The following is a 21,776-nucleotide window of genomic DNA, read 5'->3' as shown; positions in this document are numbered from 1 at the left end:
TTTCCCCTAGCCCTTAAATGAAGTCTTTAAGTCACACAGTAGAGAAAATACAGCATGCACCTTTGTATGTATCAGAATCTGCTAATTCAGTGTTTGCAGTGACATAGAACATAAAAATCATGAGTAAGAGAAATGACTAAATTTATGAGTGCTGAGTCTCAGCTTTAACAGGGACATCTGGTTATTCCTTAAAAACCTACTAGAGGGGCTGGGGATGTGGCTCAAGTGGTAGCACGCTCGCCTGGCATGCGTGAGGCACTGGGTTTGATTCTCAGCACCACATAAAAATAAATAAATATATATATTTTTTAAAAAAAGCACCCTAATGGAGCATTTGAGTTCCTATCAAAGGATATAGACAAAGAGAGGTGAAGGGTGAAGGGTGAGGGAAGGGATGCAGAGCTTCCATGCCCTCTCCAGGCATGCTACCTTCCAGGAATTTCCATTTGTTCCAATATTTGGAAGCTTTCTCAACCCTGTCCTTTTGGGTTTTTATGGAGACTTCATTGCATTGGCATATGTGAAACATAGACAACTGTGCTGGAAGTGATTTAGACAAAAAGGGTAGAATCATGCAGGTGCTGTGGCACACACCTGTAATCCCAATGACTCCAGAGGCTGAAGCAGGAGGATCACAGATTTGAGACCAGCCTCAACAATTAAGTGAGGCCCTAAGCAACTTAGCGAGACCCTGTCTCAAAACAGAAAATAAAGGGGATGGGGATGTGGCTGAGTGATTGAGTGCCCCTGGATTCAATTCCTGGTTCATTAAAAAAAAAAAAAAAAAAAAAAAAGGTAGCTATGACCCAATGCAAACAAACTGGGTGGGAAAACCTAGCAGGGCTTATCTTCAGATTCTTTAGTATTCCTTCCTTGTGAGTAAGTGGCAGAATCTTCGGAAATGGATGTTTTAACATCTACCATCAGCCAAGGTAGGTCAACGCATTTAAGACTATATTTCCATAATCTGCCTTAGGTAAGAGAAATTCAGTTTCTGTGGCCTGCCTTGGGAAGAAAAAGGAACAGGTGAAAGGAGGACAGGCGATCAGAGAGGAGAGACTTGAGGGCTAAAGCCCTCAACATTATTCTGGTCACTTAGGAAATAATAAGGGCAATAGAAGAAATGAAACAGGAACCGTGGATAAAAAACAAAAATATGAATTATATCAAAACTGACAGAGCATTTTATTTGTAAAATCACTGCCAACTACCTTTAAGAATAAAAGAATTTCATCCCTAGCCCCAAAAGAACACCTTTTAATCTTTCTTCCCAGCTTTTACTTTGGGGAAATCTCAGAAATTCAATTTTTTAACTCAAATCCCCACAGTGGTAACTCTCCTGGGAAGGCAATTTGAGACAGGAAGAGCAAATGTGGGAAGTGCTCTCTGACAGACAGGTAGCAGCACATGCCTGGCCCTGAGCCCAGTGGCAGAGCAGGTGGCTGACAGGCCTCTCTCCTTAGTTGAAGGTTAGTGTCTCTGCTACATCTCCAGCTTGGGAGATGCAGTTGGACGGAGGAGTAAACGCTTTCTTGCCTTCAGCAAGAGCTTTAAAATGCTATGAAGAAAGGGGAGAGAGAATGTTAAGTATTTGGAATATGCTAGTTGCTACATTTTTCTCACAAGAACTAACCTCTTTTAAAATCCTTTAAGCTTCTAATCTTCCAGTTCTGCTTAGAAACAGATACCTTGTGCTATCTTTGAAAAATAGCTAGAAATTTGCCCACCTCCTTCAAAAGTGACCCCCCACCCTTTTTAAACTTCTTTCCTGCTTCTATTCATTGGGCCACTTGGTTCTCCTGAAGCACGGGTATCCTCCACAGATCCACACCAAGTTCCATGGAGACTCCCATCTCTGATATTTTCCCATCCTCTGCTTTCTCTGCAGCTCTTACTCATGAAGATAATAACTCCCCCACTGCCACAGGAAACAACTGCAGCAGGCCCAGACTGGCAGAAACCCCACACTACAGCTTGAGTCCAGTCCCCGATCCTCATCTCACCTGTGAGTTCTTGAATTCCGAGTAGAGAGAGAAGAGTAGGTGGAGGGACTGAATCCGACTCTTATAGACAGGAATGTCTAGGATGGCTGAAACAAAGAAGAACTCCCAGGAACAGAACCAAACAAACTCTGGGACTTAGGGGGCATTTCTGTTTAGGATAGCCAACCCCTTCCCACATGGGATATATTACTATGATTGTGGATTAAATACCCAACAAGTAGTTACATAGGCCTGAACACCCCTAGAAGCTGCCACTCTGCACAAGTGAAGGCTGTAAGTCAAGATGCCATCTTCCCAGAGTCAGCAAGCCCTTCTGAAGGCCTAGGATGTAGCTACCCAGAGGAGGGGCTGGGAAAGGAGAGAGAACCTTACCGCAGATCATGTCAATGTACTCAGCCAGGCTACAGTCGATCTCTGCCGTGGGCAAGCTCACCTGGAAGAGGTGTGGGACAGACCACAATAAAAAAGCTAAAGTGTAAGTGGGCCCAAAAGAGCCACTCTCTGAAGGAAAAGAGCTCCTAGCATAAAACATGAATTATAGCTCAATTTGGGTTCCCCCAAATTCCTATGTTGAGGTCCTAACCCTCAGAATGTAACAAACCCTCATTCTGCACCTCAGAATGTAACTGTTTGGAGATGCTATCTTTACTGAGTAAAAATGAGATCATTAATGCAGTAAGACTAGTGTCCTTACAAGAAGAGATCAGGACACTGACACTGACACTGGCAGAGGGAAGACTATGTGAAGCCACAAAGAGTAGATGATCCAGGAGAGAGGCTCTAGAAGAAATCAGTGCTGCTGATTTGACCTTGGACGTCCAGCCTCCAGAACTGAGAGAAAGTAAATTTCTGTTGTTTAAGCCACCCACTCTATGGTGCTTTGTTCAGTAGCCCTAGCAAACTAAAACAACATCTCCTCCACTCCCACCCCCAATCAGCAGAATGGAATTTACTACCAAAGAAGGGCCTAGGGCCTTTGCCTCGCACATTCAAGACCCTGGGTTGGATCCTCAGCACTACATAAAAATAAATAAGTAAAAATAAAGGTATTGTGTCCAACTGCAACTAAAAAATAAATATTAAAAAAACAAGAAGGGGGCTGGGGTTGTGGCTCAGCTGGAGAGCGCTGGCCTAGCACATGCGAGGCCCTGGGTTCGATCCTCCGTACCACATAAACGAAATAAATAAAATAAAGGTATTGTGTCCAGCTAAAAAATATTTAAAAAAAAAAAAAAAGAAAACAAGAAGGGCCAAAAGATTTTGTGGGCAAAATATACTGCCCACAAAAATATATTTTGGATTCAAGAAGAAACTGGTCCCAGGTTTATGACCCAAGTATTTAGTGACTTGGTATTGTAATGCCTAAAGGTCCTGGGACATCTTGGGAACAGAGAAAATGGAAATATCATTTCACTCAGGTGACAGGCTTTGATTTAAATAAGTTGTAAGTTTACTTAAATTTTTTTTTTTTTTTTGGTATTGGGGATTGAATCCAGGGAGGCTCTACCAGCTGCACTACATCCTGAGCCCTATTTTTTTTTTTTTTTTTTTTTAGTTGTAGTTGGACACAATACCTGATTTATTTTTATGTGGTGCTGAGAATTGAACCCAGGGCTTCACATGTGCGAGGCAAGTGCTCTACCGCTGAGCCATAACCCCAGCCCCTGAGCCCTCTTTTTAATATTTTAGATTGAAATAAGAGTCTTGCTAAATTGCTTAGACCTCACTAAATTGCTAAAGCTGGCCTCAGATTTTTGATTTTCCCACCTTAGCCTCCCAAGTCTCTGGGATTATAGGCATAAGCCTCAGTACCCAGCTTATCAATTTAAAAACCATTAGCTTCTTAAAACTTTTTTATAAAATAATTAAGAGTGTACACAGTTCTGTAATTTGCTTTTTTGATGGAGAGGGTATAGGGGATTGAACTCAGGGACACTCCTTGACCACTGAGCCACATCCCCAGCCCTATTTTGTATTTTATTTAGAGACAGGGTCTCACTGAGTTGCGTAACACCTCGCTTAGCATTGCTGAGACTGGCTTTGAACTCGTGATCCTCCTGCCTCAGCCTCCTGAGCTGCTGGGATTACAGCATATGCCACTACGCTCAACTGCAATTGCTTTTTTCATTTAACAATATATCATTGCTGCCAGGCCTGGTAGTGCTTGCCTGTAAACCCAGCAATTTGGGAGACAGGACCACAAATTCAAAGGCTGCCTCAGCAATTTCAGTGAGACCCTGTTTCAAAATAAAATAAAAAGGATTAGGTGAATGGCTAAATGGTAGAAGGCTTCTGGGTTTAATCCCCACTACCACACACACACACACACACACACACACTTATACATACATTGCTATTTATTCATATCAGAGCAAAGAACACCAAATAATATTCCATTGCATAGTATTTCGCTGAATGGAGGTACTACATTCTAGCTATTTAATTCCCTGATCAAGGGCTGGGGGTGTGGCTCAGTATAAGAACACCTGCCTAGCATGTGTGAGGCCATAAGTTCAAAATCCCCTGAGCTACAAAATATAAAACAAACAAAAACTTCTATATGAAACTCCCATATATACATGGGTTTGTTTCTGGATTAATAGGTGCCACTGACCTGTCTATTCCTATTCCAATAACTTTCTATTTGATTTACTATAATTTTTTTATATTCATTTATTTTCATTAGTACATTATAGTTACACATAGCAGTGGGATACATTGTCATATTTATACAAGTACATAACATAATTTGATCAATCTCATTCCCCAGTATTTTGCCTTTTCCTCCCCTGACCTACTTACTCTATTGATCTCCTTTCTATTATTATTTTAATTAGTATGATTCATTGTGTTATACAAAGACACAGCATAACTTGATGTTTCATTCCCCAAGACTTTCCCATGCCCTCACCTTCTCCGTCCCTCTTGATCCTTATCCTCTACTGTATCCATGAGATCTCCTCCACCTTTTTTTTTTTTAATATTTTTAGTTGTAGATGGACACAATATCTTTATTTATTCATTTATTTTTATGTGGTGCTGAGGATCGAACTCAGTGCCTCACATGTGTGAGGTAAGTGCTTTACCACTGAGCTAACAGCCCCAGCCCTTTGTTTTTTTAATATTCTTTCCCCCCATCTTCTGCATATCAAAGAAAACATCCAATCCTTGATTTTCTTATGTACTATAATTTTATAATATGTTCTGTTTTCTTTTTTTTTTAACAAAAGTCCACCTTTCTTTTTTTTCCTTAGAGAATTTTAATATTTATTTTTTAGTTTTCAGCGGACACAACATCTTTGCTTGTATGTGGTGCTGAGGATCGAACCCGGGCCGCACACATGCCAGGCGAGCGCGCTACCGCTTGAGCCACATCCCCAGCCCATATGTTCTGTTTTCTGACAGGGAAAATTCTCCATAATTTTTTTTTTCTAAAATTTTCATGATTTGTCTTAAAAACCTATTCCTGTATATAAACTTTATTATGAACTTTGCAATTTTTAAAAAATATAGTAAATCCAGGCATAATGGCACATGCCTGCAATCCCAGCTACTCAGGAGGCTGAGGAAGAAGGATCATAAATTTGAGACAAGCCTGGTCAATTTTGCAAGACCCTTATCTCCAAATTTTATTTTATTTTATTTGTACTGAAGATTGAACCCAGGGGTGCTTTGTCACTGAGATATCCCCAGCCCTTTTTTAAATTTTCATTTTGAGACAAGGTTTCACACTAAGTTGCTGAGGCTGGCCTTGAACTTTCAATCCTCCTAATACAGACTTCTGAGTTGCTGGGATAGTAGGCATGTGCCACAGTGCTGGCCTCTCTATCTCAATAAAGAGTTTTGTTTTGTTTTATTGGTGTGAGGGATTTAACCCAGAGATACTTTACCACAGAGCTACATCCCCAGCACTTTTCATTTTTATTTTGGGAGAGGGTCATATTAAATTGCTTAGGGCCTCACTAAGTTGCTGACATTAGCCTTGAAACTGCAATCCTCTTGTCTCAGCCTCCCTAGTTGCTGAGATTATAAGCATGCACCAGCACACCTGGTCTTGTCTCAAATTTTTAAAAGGATTGGGAAAGTTGCTCAGTGGTATAGCACTTGCCTACCATGCAGGAGGTCCTGGGTTCAAGTCACAGTACCAAACAAACAAACAACAACAAAATTCTAATGGAATTAGAATTGACACTATGCTTATATAGGAAATTGGGGTGAACTGGCAGCTCTATAAGATTGAATCCTCCATCATTCAGATCTCATTATGTTCTCTAATAAAGTTTTATTGTTTTCAAAAAGGTCTTAACAGTTTCTCCTTAAGTTGATTCGGGTATTTTTTTTAAATACTAGGGATGTAGCTCAGTGTAAAGTACTTGTCTAGCAAACTCAAAGCCCTGGGTTCAATCTCCAGCACTTGGGGAAAAAAATTTGGGTAATTCTAAATAGGATACAGCTTCTTAGAATATCATAAATGCTCCTGAGGAGGTGGAACCTAAAATAATAATGCAGGAGGTACATATGTTCCCCAAAGTATGTGTTACATAAGAATGTTCATAATAGCACTATTTAACGACCAAAATATCTAGAGACTACCCAAATGCCTATTACAGAATGGATAAACTGTCATACACATATATGTAATAAATGGTAGAACACACTACAGTTACAAGAACAAATGAACCACCACACAAAACAAAATGAATGCATCTCTTATAATGTTAAAAAAAAGAAGGCACAAAAAAGTACTTTTAAATTCAGAGAAAGTTAAAAACAAGACTCTGGTTACCTCAGAATCTGGGAGCACAGAGGCTCTGAGGATGATGACAATGTTTTGTTCACTAATGCAATGTGCTGGTTACCCAAGTTAAAAATGGATTAACACTTAGAATACATGTACACTTGTGATTGCGTATTAAACTTCAATTAAAAAGTCAATGAGCTGGGCATTGTGGCACAACCCTGCAACTTGGGAGGCTGAGGCAGAAGGATCACGAGTTCAAAGCCAGCCTCAGTAAAAGTGAGGCACTAAGCAACTCAATAAGACCCTGTCTCTAAACAAAATACAAAATAGGACTGGGCATATGGCTCTGTGGTCAAGTGCCCCTCAGTTCAATCCCCAGTGAGCCAAAAGAAAAAAGTCAATGACGATAATGGTAGTACAGGAATACAGAAAACACTGGGCCCTAGAATGAATGTCACACTCTCTTACCTCATGCTATTTTATACTCACCTTGCCCAAAAGTTCTTCAAACTCTGGGGACCACTCCTGCATTAATGTGTCAATATCGGGCATGGGCCTAAAGGTACAGATTAAATATGAAAAGGAAACACAGGCAAATGACAGCACCATTCGGATCAATATATTTTAGGGTAAAGGAGAGATCCCCAATCTGACATATTAGGATTTCAAGAAAACCTAGATTGAGCAAACCAATTTTACCCAGGGTTTGGGGTTGGAGGAACTGGCTAAGTAATGATAACAGAGAACTATCAATCTTTATGCCTGCAATCTGAGCCAGCAACTGACAACTTCTCAATTTCTAAAAAGTACAGTGAAAGTGTACTTTTTTTTTCAGGATCTCAGGTTAATCAAATTTGTCCCTAGACTTTCAGCCTCTCCTCACAAGTAATGGTTCATAGTTGGTGAAAGTTACTATGGGTTACTGTGGTGAGAACATGCTGTCTTACCTGGTGTAGTGCACAGTCGCAGGAGGCTTAGAACGGTGTAACTCAGAGATGCTCTCAATCCATGTGTCAATGGCTTTGGGATTCTTTTCTGCATCTTCTAGGCTCTTTACTTTCATATGTTGCTAGAAAAATAAAGAGACAGCTGACCGAAAATAAATATTAAGGTAGCTTTCTTGTTTTGTATAGACTGGATTAGTCTAGGATGTAGCTCAGTGGTAGAGCACTTTCCTAGCATGTGTGAGGCTCTGGGTTCTATCCCTAGTACTACAATAAATAAATTAATTAAAATTAAGTTTTTTTCACTAGCTCCTCATATCTGTTGCTATTGTACATGTGAGATAGCTGATGAAAAGAGAGGACTGACAGCAACCAAGTGCAAGGTAAGGAAACCACTAGAGTTTGGATCTTAAGTGTCCTCTAAAGGGCCAAGTGGTAAAAACTTGTTCCCAGGGGCTGGGGATGTGGCTCAAGCGGTAGCGTGCTTGCCTGGCATGCGTGTGGCCCGGGTTCGATCAAAGATGTTGTGTCTGCCGAAAAATAAAATATTAAAATTAAAAAAAAAAAAGACTTGCTCCCAGGGTGGTGCTATTGGGAGATAGTGGAAAGGTCAAGAGTTGGTGCCTAATTGTGAATTCTTTAGGTCATTGGGAGTGTGCCCCAAGGGGGATCATGGGACCTCAGTCTCTTCCTTCTTTTTTTTTTTTTCTTTCTGGCCATCAGAAGGGTAACAGTTTTATCCGGGAATGGTGGCGCAGGCCTATAATCCCAGCTGCTCGGGAGGCTGAGGCAGGAGGATCATAAGTTCAGCCTGGGCAACTTAGTGAGACCCTGTCTCTAAATAAAATACAAAAATAGGGCTGGGGATGTGACTTGGTGATCAAGTGCCCCTGAGTTCAATTCCCGGTACTCTCCACAAAAAAAGAAAGGGAACAATTTTGCTCCACCAGGCACTTCTGCCATAATTTACTACTTCACCACAGATCAAAAACAATAGGGTCGATCATGGACCGAACCCTCCAAAACTGTGAGCCAAATTGAATCTTTTCTCTTCATAAATTATCTATAGTGGGTTGGGGTTGTGGCTTAGTGGTAGAATGCTTGCCTAGCATGTGTGAGGCCCTGGGTTCACACATATAGTTCCTAAACACTATATAAAAATAAACAAATCAAATATGGTTATAAAAAAGTTATCTACAGTGACAGAAAGCTGACTGAAACAAAAACCCTAATTAAACTTTCTAAAGCCAAGTTGGGGTGTGGCTCAGTAGTAGAGTGTTTGCCTAGCATGCATGAAGCACTGGGTTCGATCCTCAGCACCACATAAAAATAAAATAAAGATATTGTGTCCACCTGCAACTAAAAAATAAATATTAAAAAAATTTTTTTCTAGAGCCATGGGGGGTGGGGGCAGGTCAATAGGGCTGACCACAGTAAATTCCATTTCACATCTACTAAGAAAGCTAGAATTCAAAAGGCAGACAATAGCAAACATTGGTGAGGATGTGGAGAAACTGAAACTCTCATTCATTGCTGGTGGGATTGTAAACTGGTGCTGCCACTATGGAAAACTGTTTGATGGTTCCCCAAAATGTTAAATATAGCTCAGTGGGGATAGCTCAGTGACACAGCACTTGGAATGGCTGTGCAATCCCATTTCCACATATATTTTCAAGAGAAATAATAATAGATGCTCAAGCAAACACTTGTATATGAAGGCAGGCATAGTGGCATACACCTATAATCCCAGCTACATGGGAGGTTAAGGTAGGAGGATCATAGGTTCAGCCTGGGCAACTTAGTGAGACCCCTCTCTCAAAATAAAATAAAAAGGGCTGGAGATGTAGCTCAGTGGTAGAGTGCTGCTTACCTAATATACACAAGGCCCTGGGTTCAATCCCCAGATCATAAAAAGAAAAATCAAAATCAACATCAAAAATACCTGTATGCAAATGTTCATAGCAATATGATTAATAAAAGTGGAAACAATTAGGCCAGCTGCAGTGGCACATGCCTGTAATCCTAGAGGCTGAGACAGGAGAATTATGAGTTCAAAGCCAGCTTCAGCAATGAATGGCAAGGTGCTAAGCAACTCAATGAGACCCTGTCTCTAAATAGGGCTGGGGATTGGCTCAGTGGTCGAGTACCCCAGAGTTCAATTTAAAAAAAAAAAAATAGTGGAAACAATCATATATATAAAATGTATATGCAGACAGAGGAATATTATCTAGGCATAAAAAGTGACAAAAGTGGGCTGGGGATGTGGCTCAAGTGGTAGTGTGCTCGCCTGGCATGCTTGTGGCCCGGGTTTGATCCTCAGCACCACATACAAACAAAGATGTTGTGTCTGCCGAAAACTAAAAAATAAATATTAAAAAATTCTCTTTCTCTCTCTCTAAAAAAAAAAAAAAAGAAAAAGAAAAAAGTGACAAAAGTTGTACAACTCTGTAAATATTCTAAAAATCAATGAATTTTATAATTTAAAAGGGTGAATTTTTTGGCATGGAATTATATTTCAATAAAACTCATTTTACAAAATGGAGCTGGCTTGGTGTGGTAGAACACACTTGTAATCCCAGCTAGTTGGGAGGCTAAGATAGGAGAACAACGAGTTTGAGGCCAGCCTGGGCAACTTAAGAGTAAGCCTTGTCTCAAAATAAGGTTTTTAAAAGGGCTGGAAATGTAGCTCAAGTAGAGGCTTACCTACAAGCATTGAGACCCTGGGTTCAATTCCCAGTACCATAAAAAAGTGGGGGAGGGGGCTGGATTGATGTTACACCCATCCCTTTTAATAGGTGGTAAAGTCAATTATACAAATGCTGGCAAGGCTTCTACTCTTGGCCCACCCTCTCCAGCTGAGCCCTATACGAGGCCAGTTTGTGTTTTTTTTTTTTGTTTTTTTTAGTTGTTGATGGACCTTTATTTTTTTTATTTTTATGTGCTGCTGAGGATTGAACCCAGTGCCTCACACATGCCAGGCAAGCACTCTACCACTGAGCTACAACCCCAGCCCCAAGGCCAGTTTCTTACTGTGATGTTGTGCTGCTTGGAATTCTCTGTTAACCAGAGTGAGAGGACGGTAGGATCTGACTGTTTCGTAGAAGGTTCATCCAATACCAACAAACCAAGGTTGTCAGGCTTTCCATCAGGACGTGGTACCTGGTTAAGGAAAAGGTAGGAAAGTAGAAGGAAAACAAACGTGAGGACCATAGAAAGCCATACCTGCTGTTTTCAATAAGCTGAAAAGGAAGTAGTCTTGTGGTTCATTATTATTATAGTATTAAAAAGCATGCTTGTTTATCATATCATACTGAATATTGTCTAGAAAAAAAACATGGCCTTTGAGAACTTAAATACAAAGCTGGATTCATGAACAATTAGAAGGCAAATACAGGAGAGTGTTTTAATATATAATGAGATGATAAAGTATTACTTAGCAACAATAAGTACTTGGAGAACAGAACAAGGTAAAGAATGACAATGAAATGAAATATATTATGGTAGTAAAAGAATTAGCAGAATTATTAGAAGATAGGAATCAGAACTAACATCTAATAAGTCATTTTTAGGACACACTGACTGTACCTTTAAGAATGCATCGATATCCCCAACAGCTGGGATAAAATCAGGAATGAAAGGTTTCAGTTTGTGGTCCAGGTCAATCAACTGAGGTGTGTACCTAAAAGATATTGCCAAGGGAAGGTGAAGGCAGGTAGAGAATGTTTCCTTGCTATTCAGGCTTTTGAAAAAAAAATCCAAGGAAACTGGTCTTGTTTCAGACTGGATAGAGAATGAAAAGGTTCAGGGACCAGGTAGTAGAGTGTGCTTCATTGGAAGGTTCTCATTCTCACCTATTGATGTACTGGAAGAGTTCCTTAATCTCAGCGGAAACTGGCAAATGCTCATAATCTGCAGGATCATAGGCCCTGGGGAAAGGAAAACACCTCATTTTAGGATGCCCAAGAAGAGCAGAGATGGCAGAACCCTGGGTCAACATGTGTGTTCCTGTGACCACAAAGAAGTGACCCTGAACCTAGCTTCTGCCCCACCCACATGTGCCTTTCCTGGTGGTTTGCAAGGCAACTGTAAAGTCAGTTATAATTAGCTCTTAATTGTTTTTGATGCTGAAGGACAAAACTGGAGAAAATCTAAAGCATAATTTTTTATGTTAAAATGTAGCATATTGTTTTCTCTTTTTGTTTATTTTTTAAATTTATTTATTTATTTATTGGCAGTACTGGGGATTGAACCCAGGGCCTCACACATGCTAGACAAGCACTCTCCACCTGAATTATATCCCTAGTCACTTTCCCTTTTTTATATGAAAAGAGATAATGAGAAAAGTTGAAGGGTAAAACAAGATTTTCTTCCTTGCTGGTGCTGGGGATTAACACAGACTCATGCATGCCAACATTAAGCTATACCTCTAATCTCCTAAGATATTAATTTCTGACATAAAATAGTTTGCACTAAAAAACATGGGGGATTTTTTTTAAACTTTTTTTTTAATATTACTTTTTAGTTTTCGGCGGACACAACATCTTTGTTTGTATGTGGTGCTGAGGATGGAACCCGGGCCGCACGCATGCTAGGCGAGTGCGCTACCGCTTGAGCCACATCCCCAGCCCAACATGGGGGGTTTTTGTTTGTTTTATTTATGCAGTACTAGGAATTGAACCTAGGGGTGCTCTACCACTAAGCTATGTTTCCAGCCCTTTTTACATTTTTATTTTGAGACAAGGTCTTGCTGAATTGCCAAGGCTGACCTTAAACTTTCAATCCTCACACCTCAGCCTCCTGAGTCACTGGAATTGCAGGTATGTGCCACTGTATCCAGCTCAGAAATGTTTTTAGCTGTGTTACTTTATTTATTTATTTATTTTTAGTAGTGTTACTACTAAGCAAAAGATTGAGACAAATAAAATATCCATCATTTGGAAGATGGTTAATTATGCCAAATTGAATACTGCACAGTTATTTAAAAGTATTTCTATTAATACATAAAAATATACATATTAAAAAAACAGTAGAACACATAACATTAATTGTAATTAAATAAAATGTAATGAATGTAATTAACATTGACAAAGTAGCTTAGCAAGATCTGTCTCAAAATAAAAAACAAAAAGGACTTGGGATGTAGCCTAGTGGTAAAGAGTCTCTGGATTCAATCCCTACTACCAAAAAAAAGAGAGATGCTGCAATTACACTTCTAAATGATGTCCTCCCAGCCCAGTATCTTAAAGGAGATGCTTCCTCCTTGGCATGGGTGCCCTTGGCAATAGGCCTTTCCTCACCCTTCCAAAGGGGCTCCATGCTCTTCATCATCATCATCATCATCAGAATCAGTTTCAGATGAGTCATCATCATCATCATCATCGTCATTTTCACTAAAGCCCCGCTGAGGTGTCAACTGTGAGGTCTTCTTTTTCTCCTGGGATAGGGCAGGTAGACAGAGAAAGGTTCATATAAAGAGAAATATAATATGACTCAGAGGCCTAGTTCTAAAAATACTCTAACCCATACCCCCCCACCCCCAAACACCTGACACCTAGTCCCCAGAAAGGGAAGGTGGTACTTCCAGAAGGGGCATCAGAGTCTATTTCTCCTGGTTAGCTACAAACTGAGTCCCCACTTTCTACAACTGTATTAATCTACCTGAAGCTGGGGTACAAATTCTATCCAAATTATACTTATTAGACTTATTACTTAGGAGATCCTGAGAGGTCTGTATAAACTTTATCCAAAGAGCTTCAACCCTAAAATTTAGGGACTTTTCAAGAAGAGGATGACAACTCTAAATAATTATTGAAGGAAAAAATGGGGGAAGATGAAACAGGGAAGACAAACTAGAAGGTTTTAATACTCACAAAGATCACAAGGAAATCTAGCATTTAATTTGCAAGACTGCTCAGAGTAATCTGCTTGAAACTATCAAAAAAAGAAATTTCATAATCAACCCTGAGCCTGAATTCTGACCAGCAATTTCAGAGACTATGCGTTTTCCACTTTTGCTCAGTGATATTTCTCTTCATGGGGTATTTGACCTAGCCATATTTACCTTCCCTTCCCCATAAGTTAAGTACAATGACTATACATTCCATCTCAGGATAAGGAATCTTTTGTTCTTGGCAATATAACCTACCTTTCTGAGCTTCTGGCTGTCTATGTACCAACCCACCCTCTCAAGTCCATGAGAAGGGGTCTGGTGGCGCTTGGGACTTGCAGGGGCAGTTGGGATGGGGTCCATGTCTTTGCCTCTGTGGCCTGGAGCCTGTGGCATTCCCTCCCTTAGGACCTGAAGGATGACCAATTGGCCCCCTTTAAAAGTATGTTTTGAAAGCTTGGTTTCCATATGCTATATGGCTTATACTGATTGCACTTTTTAAAAATATTTCATTTATGGTAAAGCAGCTGTTGGCACATAAAACTTTGGCACATTCCAAGACACCAAAAACTGTTTTCAGTCACTTATTCCTCTACAAATAACAGATTTATTATACATAGATAAAAATATACTCTAACTTATCTGTAATATTTATGATAGATAATAATACACAGTTGCAGAATTCATTCAATGACTATTGGTATATAATTGATAAGAATCTTCTAGAATAACATTTGCCAAAATTATCCTTGGTCAGAGGAAGCAGGTTTGGCAAAGGGAATTTTTAAGAGTATTAATTGTTGATTTAAAGACCATTCAAGCCAGGCATGATGGTGCATGCCTGTAATCCCAGTGAGTTGGCAGGCTAAGGCAAGAGGCATACAAGTTTGAGATTAGCCTGATCAATTTAATGAGACCTGTCTCAAAATAAAAAATAAAACGGACTGAGAATGTAACTCAATGTTAAAGAGCCTCTAGGTTCAATCTGTAGTACCTGCCTCTCCCCAATAAAAGATTACTCAAAAGTAGATGGTTTTTTGCTGATACTGGGTACATACTAAACTGGGAATATAAATGAGGCTTAAATAATGACTAAGGCATGTAGACTAGAACAATTGAGGGCGGATACACCAAATTTGGAGGTCAATTAAAGAAAACTTTTCTATTTTCTTTTGTCTGCTTCTTGAAGTTGTGCTTTACAAAATCCTTAAGATAATAGGGGAGTATTTTTTTCGGATCAAATGCCTAAGAGATTATCATGTATATAAGATGCTAAAACAGTGTACCTAGTCATGGAGAAAAACTACCTTAAAATGTTACTTTTTAATCTTTTTATAAAGTCAGCCTATATATTTATAGCTTCCTGTATTACCTCAAATATTCTTCACCTGAATTTCTATAGTTCCTTTTCTTTTTTTAAAACTTTTTAATTGATTTGAATCAAATGGATGATATGTCAAGATCATTGTATTGTCTCGAGCAACTAATAAAAAAAGATATCATGAAAAAAAAAAAATAGTTACCAAACCGGTATTTTAAAAAATGATGAGAATAGAAATATGATATATATGTATGTGTATATATATACTTCCAATCTCTCTACACACAAATAACAGACATACATATACCATATACATATTTACTTTTCATAAAACTTTAAAATAGATTTTTGTGAACATACTGAAAAAAATTTTTTTAATTGATTTTTTTAAAAATAAATGACAACTTTTTTTATTTTTTAATTGACTTTTGATAGTTCCTTTTCTTAAAGGACAATTAAAATATGACCACTGGCCAGGTGTTAAGGTACACATCAGTAATCCCAGTGGCTTGGGAGGCTGAAGCAGAAAGATCTAAGTTCAAAGCCAGCCTCAGCAATTTAGCAAGGCCCTAAGCAACTTAGTGAGACCCTGTCTCAAAATAAAAAATAAGAAAAGGGCTGAGGATATGACTCAGTGTTAAGAGTCCATGGGTTCAATCCCTGATTCAAAAAAAAAAAAAAAAAAAAAGGTTGTTACACGTGCAACTTCTCCCTGGATAGAGATAGAGGTATCTTTCCAACTTTCTTTCAGAAACAGGGTGATAGGAAAATAGGGTCATCTGTTTCTTAAGACCTCAAAATTAAAATCTCTTTCACAAAATATTTGCAATATCACAAGTGTTTATGATGAAAAAATTCATAGACCAATAATTCTTAATTTAACATGAGAATTACATGAATTGCTTATTAAATATAAATTCTCAGGCTTTGGCTTTTGAGATTCTGAATAGGGACTGGGAATCTATATTTTTAAAAGTAAGTATACCAATTGATTCTTATGACAAGTAAAGTTTGTGAAGCACTGGCAGACTTTATAGCAAATTTTCACCAAAAAGTCATCTGTAATGATAGACTTAGGTCAGGGATGTAGTTCAGTGTTGGAGCACTTGCCTACCATATACAAGGCCCTGGGTTCCATTCCCAGAACCTCAAAAAGAAAAAAGAAAAGCCAGGCATGGTGGTGCATGCCTGTAATCCCAGTGGCTTGGGAAGCTGATCCCAGTGGCTTAGGAAGCTGAGGCAGGAGGATTAAGAGTTCAAAGCCAGCCTCAGCAATTTAGCAAGGCCCTAAGCAACTCAGTGAGACCCTGTCTCTAAATAAAATATATAAAAGGGCTGGGGATGTGGCTCAGTGGTTAAGTGCCCCTGGGTTCAATCCCCAGGATCCCCAACCCCCCCAAAAAGAAGCATTTATTTCTGAAGTCAAAATCTCAAGGTTCTTTGCTCCTGAATTTCCTCCATGAGTACAAATGTACCCAACCACTGGCACTGAGCATTCAGGAAATGTTCACTATTGAGCTGATATCATTTCAAATAATCTATTAAAAACCTAAAGCAGGAGCTGGGGATGTGGCTCAAGCGGTAGTGCGCTCGCCTGGCATGCGTGCGGCCTGGGTTCGATGCTCAGCACCACATACAAACAAAGATGTTGTGTCTGCCGAAAACTAAAAAATAAATATTAAAAAAAAAAAAAAAAAACCTAAAGCAGAAATTCTACAAGAAGCTGTGGGTTATACTGCACCTTGTTATTTTCCTCTTCGTACTCATCACTGCTGTTATCAGCCATAGTCTTGTTAGGAAGACAGCCAGAATGAGGAAGTCCTTAGAAGAAAAATTTCCATTTTAGGTTACTATTTATTTATTTATTTATTTTTTTTTTTTTTTAAGAGAGAGTGAGGGAGAGAGAGAGAGATAAGTTTAATATTTATTTTTTAGTTATTGGCAGACACAACATCTTTGTTGGTATGTGGTGCTGAGGGTCGAACCCAGGCCGCACGCATGCCAGGCGAGCGCGCTACTGCTTGAGCCACATCCCCAGCCCCCTTAGGTTACTATTTAAATGATTTTTAAAAACAAATAGTTTCAGTTTATAATATTTGATGCTTTAACTATTCTATGAACAGGATTTTTAAGAATGGCTGTATTAATTCAATTCAAATTATATTTACTAAACATTACTGTGCTTAAAGGATTGGGTTAGATGTTATACTAGATGATTATCTTCCACTCTACAATATAATTTTATTAAATTAGTATAATAGGGCTGGGGCTGGGGCTGGGGCTCGGTGGTAGAGCTCCTGCCTCGCACGTGTGAGGCACTGGGTTCAATCCTCAGCACCACATAAAAAATAAATAAATAAAGGTTAAAAATAAATAAGTAAATTAGTATAATATGGTCACTATCATATTATAGCATATTATTATTATTAGTTTTTTCATTGGCAAAATGAGGTAAGTGATCAGTAAAGTGAGAAGAGTGATGGATTAATTCAGAAGACTGGATATGATAGAAAACTCTCTCACTTGGACAAAATGCCTTAATCTCTCTCAATCTCAGTATTCCCATCTCTAAGTACGGTCAATAATATTTCTTACCCAGGACTGTTGTAAGGAGCAAGTGATAAAACTTACACAGAAGGAAGTAAACTAGAGCCTGGCAAATAATGGATAGTTATAAATTTGAATCTGAATCAGTATCTGTAACAGTAATAAAAATATTCTGAACAATTAAAGTATAATCAGATATAAGGTATAAACTGGCATGAAAACTTATTAGATGACTCTAAATCAAGTAAATGCAAATTAAACACCATTTTTTGACTTACTAAATTAGCCAACTGAAAAGAAGTTATAATTTCCACAGCTGGCAAGAGTATAAAGATGCTCAAGTCAAAAACCTGGTGGCTAGATACATATTCAATATAACTGAAAATAGAGACTCAAATAGACACTTGTACACCTCTGTACATAGTAGCAGTATTCTCAACAGCATAAAGGTAAAAACAACCCTAGTATCCATTAAGAGATGAACAGATAAACAAAGTGTAGCATATCCATACAACGGAATATGATTCAGCCATAAAAAGGAATGAAGTTCTGAGACACACTATAGCATAAATGAACCTTGAAACATTTTACTACGTGAAATAAGTCAGCCACAGGCCTGGTTTGGTGGCCCACACTCTACTTCCAGCTACTTGGGAGTGTAAAGCAGGAAGATTGTAAGCTCAAGGTCAGACTGGGCAACATGGTGACATCTGCCTCAAAATAAAACAAAAGGGCTGGGGATGGGGTTCAATCCCCAGTACTGAAAAACAGAAAACGAATAGAAAGAAAGAAGTCATAAAAGGACAAATACAATATGATTGCACTTATGAAGTATGCAGAATAGGCAAATTGTAGAAACAAAGTGAATAGTGGACCAGGGACTCAGAAGAAAGGCATCAGGAGTTACTGTTCAATAGGTTGGCATGATGAAAAAGTTCTGGAGAAATAGGCAGTAATGACAGTTACCCAACATTGTGAAAGTACTTAATGCCATTAACTTTATACTTAAAAAGATTAAAGGGGGGCTGGGGATGTGGCTCAAGCGGTAGTGCGCTCGCCTGGCATGCGTGCGGCCCGGGTTCGATCCACAGCACCACAAACAAACAAAGATGTTGTGTCCACCGAAAACTAAAAAATAAAAAAAAAAATTAAAAAAAAAAAAAAAAAGATTAAAGGGGCTGGGTGCAGTGGCGCTCGCCTATAAACCCAGTGGCTTGGGAGGCTGAGGCAGGAAGACCACCAATTCAAAGCCAGCCTCAGCAAGAGCGAGGCACTAAGCATCTCAGTGAGATCCTTTCTCTAAATAAAATACAAAATAGGGCTGGGGATGCAGCTCATTGGTTGAGTGCCCCTGACTTTAATCCCAGGTACCAAAAAATAAATAAATTTTAAAATCAGTAACATAAGCCATGGTGGCGCATGCCTATAATCCCAGGGGCGTGAGAGACTGCGGCAGGAGGATCAAAGCCAGCCTCAGCAGCAAGGCCCTAAGTAACTTGAGACTGTCTCTAAATAAAATGTAAAATTACTGTGGATGTGGCTCTATGTTAAGTGCCCACAAGTTCAATACCCAGTACCAAAAAACCAAAAAAAAAAAAAACTCCAAAACAAACAAACAAACAAACAAAACAGCAACATAGCTGCTAAAGGGTGCTTGTTTTGTTTTGGCCTGGGATTGTGGCTCAGTCATAGAGGCACCATGTGTGAGGCACTGGGTTTGGTCCTCAGCACCACATAAAAATAAATAAATAAAATAAAGGCATTGTAGCATCTACAACTAAGAAAATTTTATTTAAAAAAAAAAAAAGTTTGGGCTGGGGTTGTGACTGGGTTCGATCCTCAGCACCACATAAAAATAAAATAAAGGTATTGTTTTCACCTATAACTAAAAAAATGTTTTTAAAAAAAAGTTTACTTGTTTTGCCTCCTGCCTACCTCTCTAATCTAACCATATACCACTTTCCTCTCCCATATGATGGACTCTTCTCCTTTTATCTTCCCTGACTACCCTATCAAAAATACATTCCCTTGACAGGTGTAGTTGTATACCTCTGGAGTCCCAGCAACTCAGGAGGCTGAGGCAGGAGGACTGCAAGTTCCAGGTTCGCTTCAGCAACTTAGTGAGATGCTGTCTCAAATTTTTAAAAAAGGGGGCTGGGGTGTAGCTCAGTAGCAGCGCACTTGCCTAGCATATGTGGGGCACTAGGTTCAATCCTCAGCACATTTGAAAAAAAAAATTATATATATATAAAGGTAATGTGTCCACTACAACTTAAAAAAAAAAAATTAAGGGCTGGAATGGGCTGGAGATATAGCTCAGTTGATACAGTGCTTGTTTCCCATGCACAAGGACCTGGGTTCAATACCCAGCACCACAAAAACAAACAAATAAGCAAACACAAAAAGGCTGGGGATGTGGCTCAGTGGTTAAGCATCCCTGGGTTCAATCCCTGGTATCAAAAAAAGATCTCCTTCCTCACCATTATTTTCCTTAACAGCAATTTGCCTCCATCAATGCACTTATCACATTTGTAGCCATGTTTATTAATTAATTCATTTGTCATCTTTCTCCCATGAGTACAAGGAGAAGGATGGCGGGACAATGTGTCTTTTGTTTAACACTGTATATCCAGTGCCAGGCATAAGGTTGGCATGACATAGAGTAGGCATTCAAAAATGTTTATTAATCCCACTATTATGTAAAATTATAATGCACACACACAAAAAAAAAACTTTGTTGAGCCAGATCCAGATGTAGTGGTATGCACCTGTATTTGGGTGGCTGAGGCAGGAGGATCCATTTAAGCCCAGGAGTTCAACACCAGCCTGAAAAACATAGTGAGACTCCCATCTTTAAAAAAAGAAAAATGTTTGTTGAATAAATGAATGATGTCAAATCATCTAAAACTATCCTGTTGATATTTTGGCTAGGGTTGCTGATTAAGGGCAGAAGCAGTGTAAAAAACAGTTTTGATAAGTTAAAACAACAGCTACAACAGGGACTAGAGCTCAGTAGTAGACAGCTTGTCTAGAATGCAGGAGGCCTGAGTTTGATGTCTAGCATCACAAATAGCAAATGCTTTACAGATCAGACATATAAGCTGAGTAGTTACATGAAGTAAAAGTGATAGGGTTGGGTTAAGGAAGATCCTGCAATTAACAAGCTGTGATTTCTCCCTCCTTAACTAGTTAGAAAACAGAAACAATGGCAAATGAAGTGACTGACTCTGAAAGTCAAAATTTGCTATTATAAATCAGGAACTTGAGAGAAACATGAAATCCATCCTATTTGTTTTAACAACCATTTCTCTTCTTTCCTCTTCATTCTTCTCTTACCTTGCTGCCCTGGGGTTGGAGTACAAATACTTGCAACCTCTTCGGGGTCGTTAACCTCTATACGTTCATCATATGCCTGATTCTCAACAATCTTGGTCTAAGCAAAAGGAGATATGATTACATATCATGGATTGTACATTAAAGATTCTGCCGGGAAATGCCTTCCAAACCATCATGGTTTCCTCCTCCTCACCCAAGACACCAATTCTACATAAAACCTTCGACCCCACCCAAACTTTCCTTAAGACTGCTTGGCCCCAGTTCAAACAATTCAGCCATTCTGCTGTAGCCCTTGTGTAGGAACTGCCAGCAGGCTGGCTGAGGACGGAGGGAATCTTGGAGGGAAATGACTTCTCTAGCAGCTCCCGCAAGGCTGTTAGATGTACATGAAAAGGCAGACAGCGGCTTTCTTCCCAGGTTCGGTCAGTTTTCCAAAAGCTGTTGGGTTTTCTCAGGGGAGGTTATAGAAGTTCTAGAAACAATTCTGTCTGGTGGTCACCTCTGGGACCGGGCTGGGGGTGGGGGCGGTGTCCCGAAGAGAGGGTCAACTCCAGTCTCTCTATGGGTCCCACTGAGTAATCCAAAAGCGTCACCTCCATCTTCACTCGTTTTGCAGATAAAAGTCCACTTAAGTTTCGTGGGGAGTAAAAGAAACAGGACAGTTGGTAGTGGGGTGGGGAAAGGGAAGAAGAGTTGTCATAGAGATGGCAAGAGGCGTCCTGTTGGGAGGGAGGAAGATAGTTCCCTTTCCGATGGGGTGAGTACGAATTACCTGGAGCCCTTCTGAATCCGTCTCCTCTATATGGAAAGAACCCCAGCCTAGGACTGGGGTCTCACTCCAATCTCACAACAGGCCACTTCAAGAATTCTACTAGGAGCAACCGGTCTGTTCTCAGTCGCTAGGTAAAATGGAAAAAAAAAAAAAAAGAAAGAAAGAAAGAAAAAACCGCGAGACTTGGTCCTACTATCGTGAGATCTCTCCCATTCACCCGCACTT

General features: G+C 39.4%; 1 protein-coding gene across 2 annotated transcripts; it reads right to left on the bottom strand.

The window, feature by feature from the left end:
- Positions 1-1,161: 1,161 nt before the first annotated feature.
- Positions 1,162-21,776, bottom strand: Ift46 (intraflagellar transport 46). 2 transcript variants are annotated; one of them, XM_076846347.2, is made up of 13 exons: positions 21,552-21,776; positions 20,780-20,876; positions 16,638-16,717; positions 13,834-13,986; positions 12,986-13,122; positions 11,540-11,614; positions 11,274-11,367; positions 10,719-10,847; positions 7,692-7,813; positions 7,234-7,300; positions 2,376-2,436; positions 2,004-2,089; positions 1,162-1,558 (listed from the first exon to the last, which is right to left on the bottom strand). In XM_076846347.2, the coding sequence occupies exons 3-13, from the start codon at positions 16,680-16,682 to the stop codon at positions 1,460-1,462; spliced, it is 1,068 nt and encodes a 355-aa protein (XP_076702462.1). In that variant the 5' UTR covers positions 16,683-16,717; positions 20,780-20,876; positions 21,552-21,776; the 3' UTR covers positions 1,162-1,459. The 2 variants fall into 2 exon arrangements, with proteins under 2 accessions (XP_076702462.1, XP_076702463.1); XM_076846348.2 differs by lacking the exon at positions 13,834-13,986 and having other exon boundaries at positions 21,552-21,773.

Source organism: Callospermophilus lateralis, chromosome 2, assembly GCF_048772815.1.
Source record: "Callospermophilus lateralis isolate mCalLat2 chromosome 2, mCalLat2.hap1, whole genome shotgun sequence".
Lineage (NCBI taxonomy): Eukaryota > Metazoa > Chordata > Mammalia > Rodentia > Sciuridae > Callospermophilus > Callospermophilus lateralis.
This window is presented reverse-complemented; position numbering and strand designations above follow the sequence as displayed.

What these genes read in the sequence shown, in the direction of transcription:
- Ift46 (XM_076846347.2), bottom strand. Translation starts at nt 16,682, where the DNA reads ATGGCTGATAACAGCAGTGATGAGTACGAAGAGGAAAATAACAAG. An exon ending in TTGAAGAACTTTTGGGCAAG is followed by an intron (nt 2,437 to 7,233) that starts GTGAGTATAAAA and finishes CACCTCTTCCAG; the next exon opens with GTGAGCTTGCCCACGGCAGA. An exon ending in CGGAATTCAAGAACTCACAG is followed by an intron (nt 1,559 to 2,003) that starts GTGAGATGAGGA and finishes CTTTCTTCATAG; the next exon opens with CATTTTAAAGCTCTTGCTGA.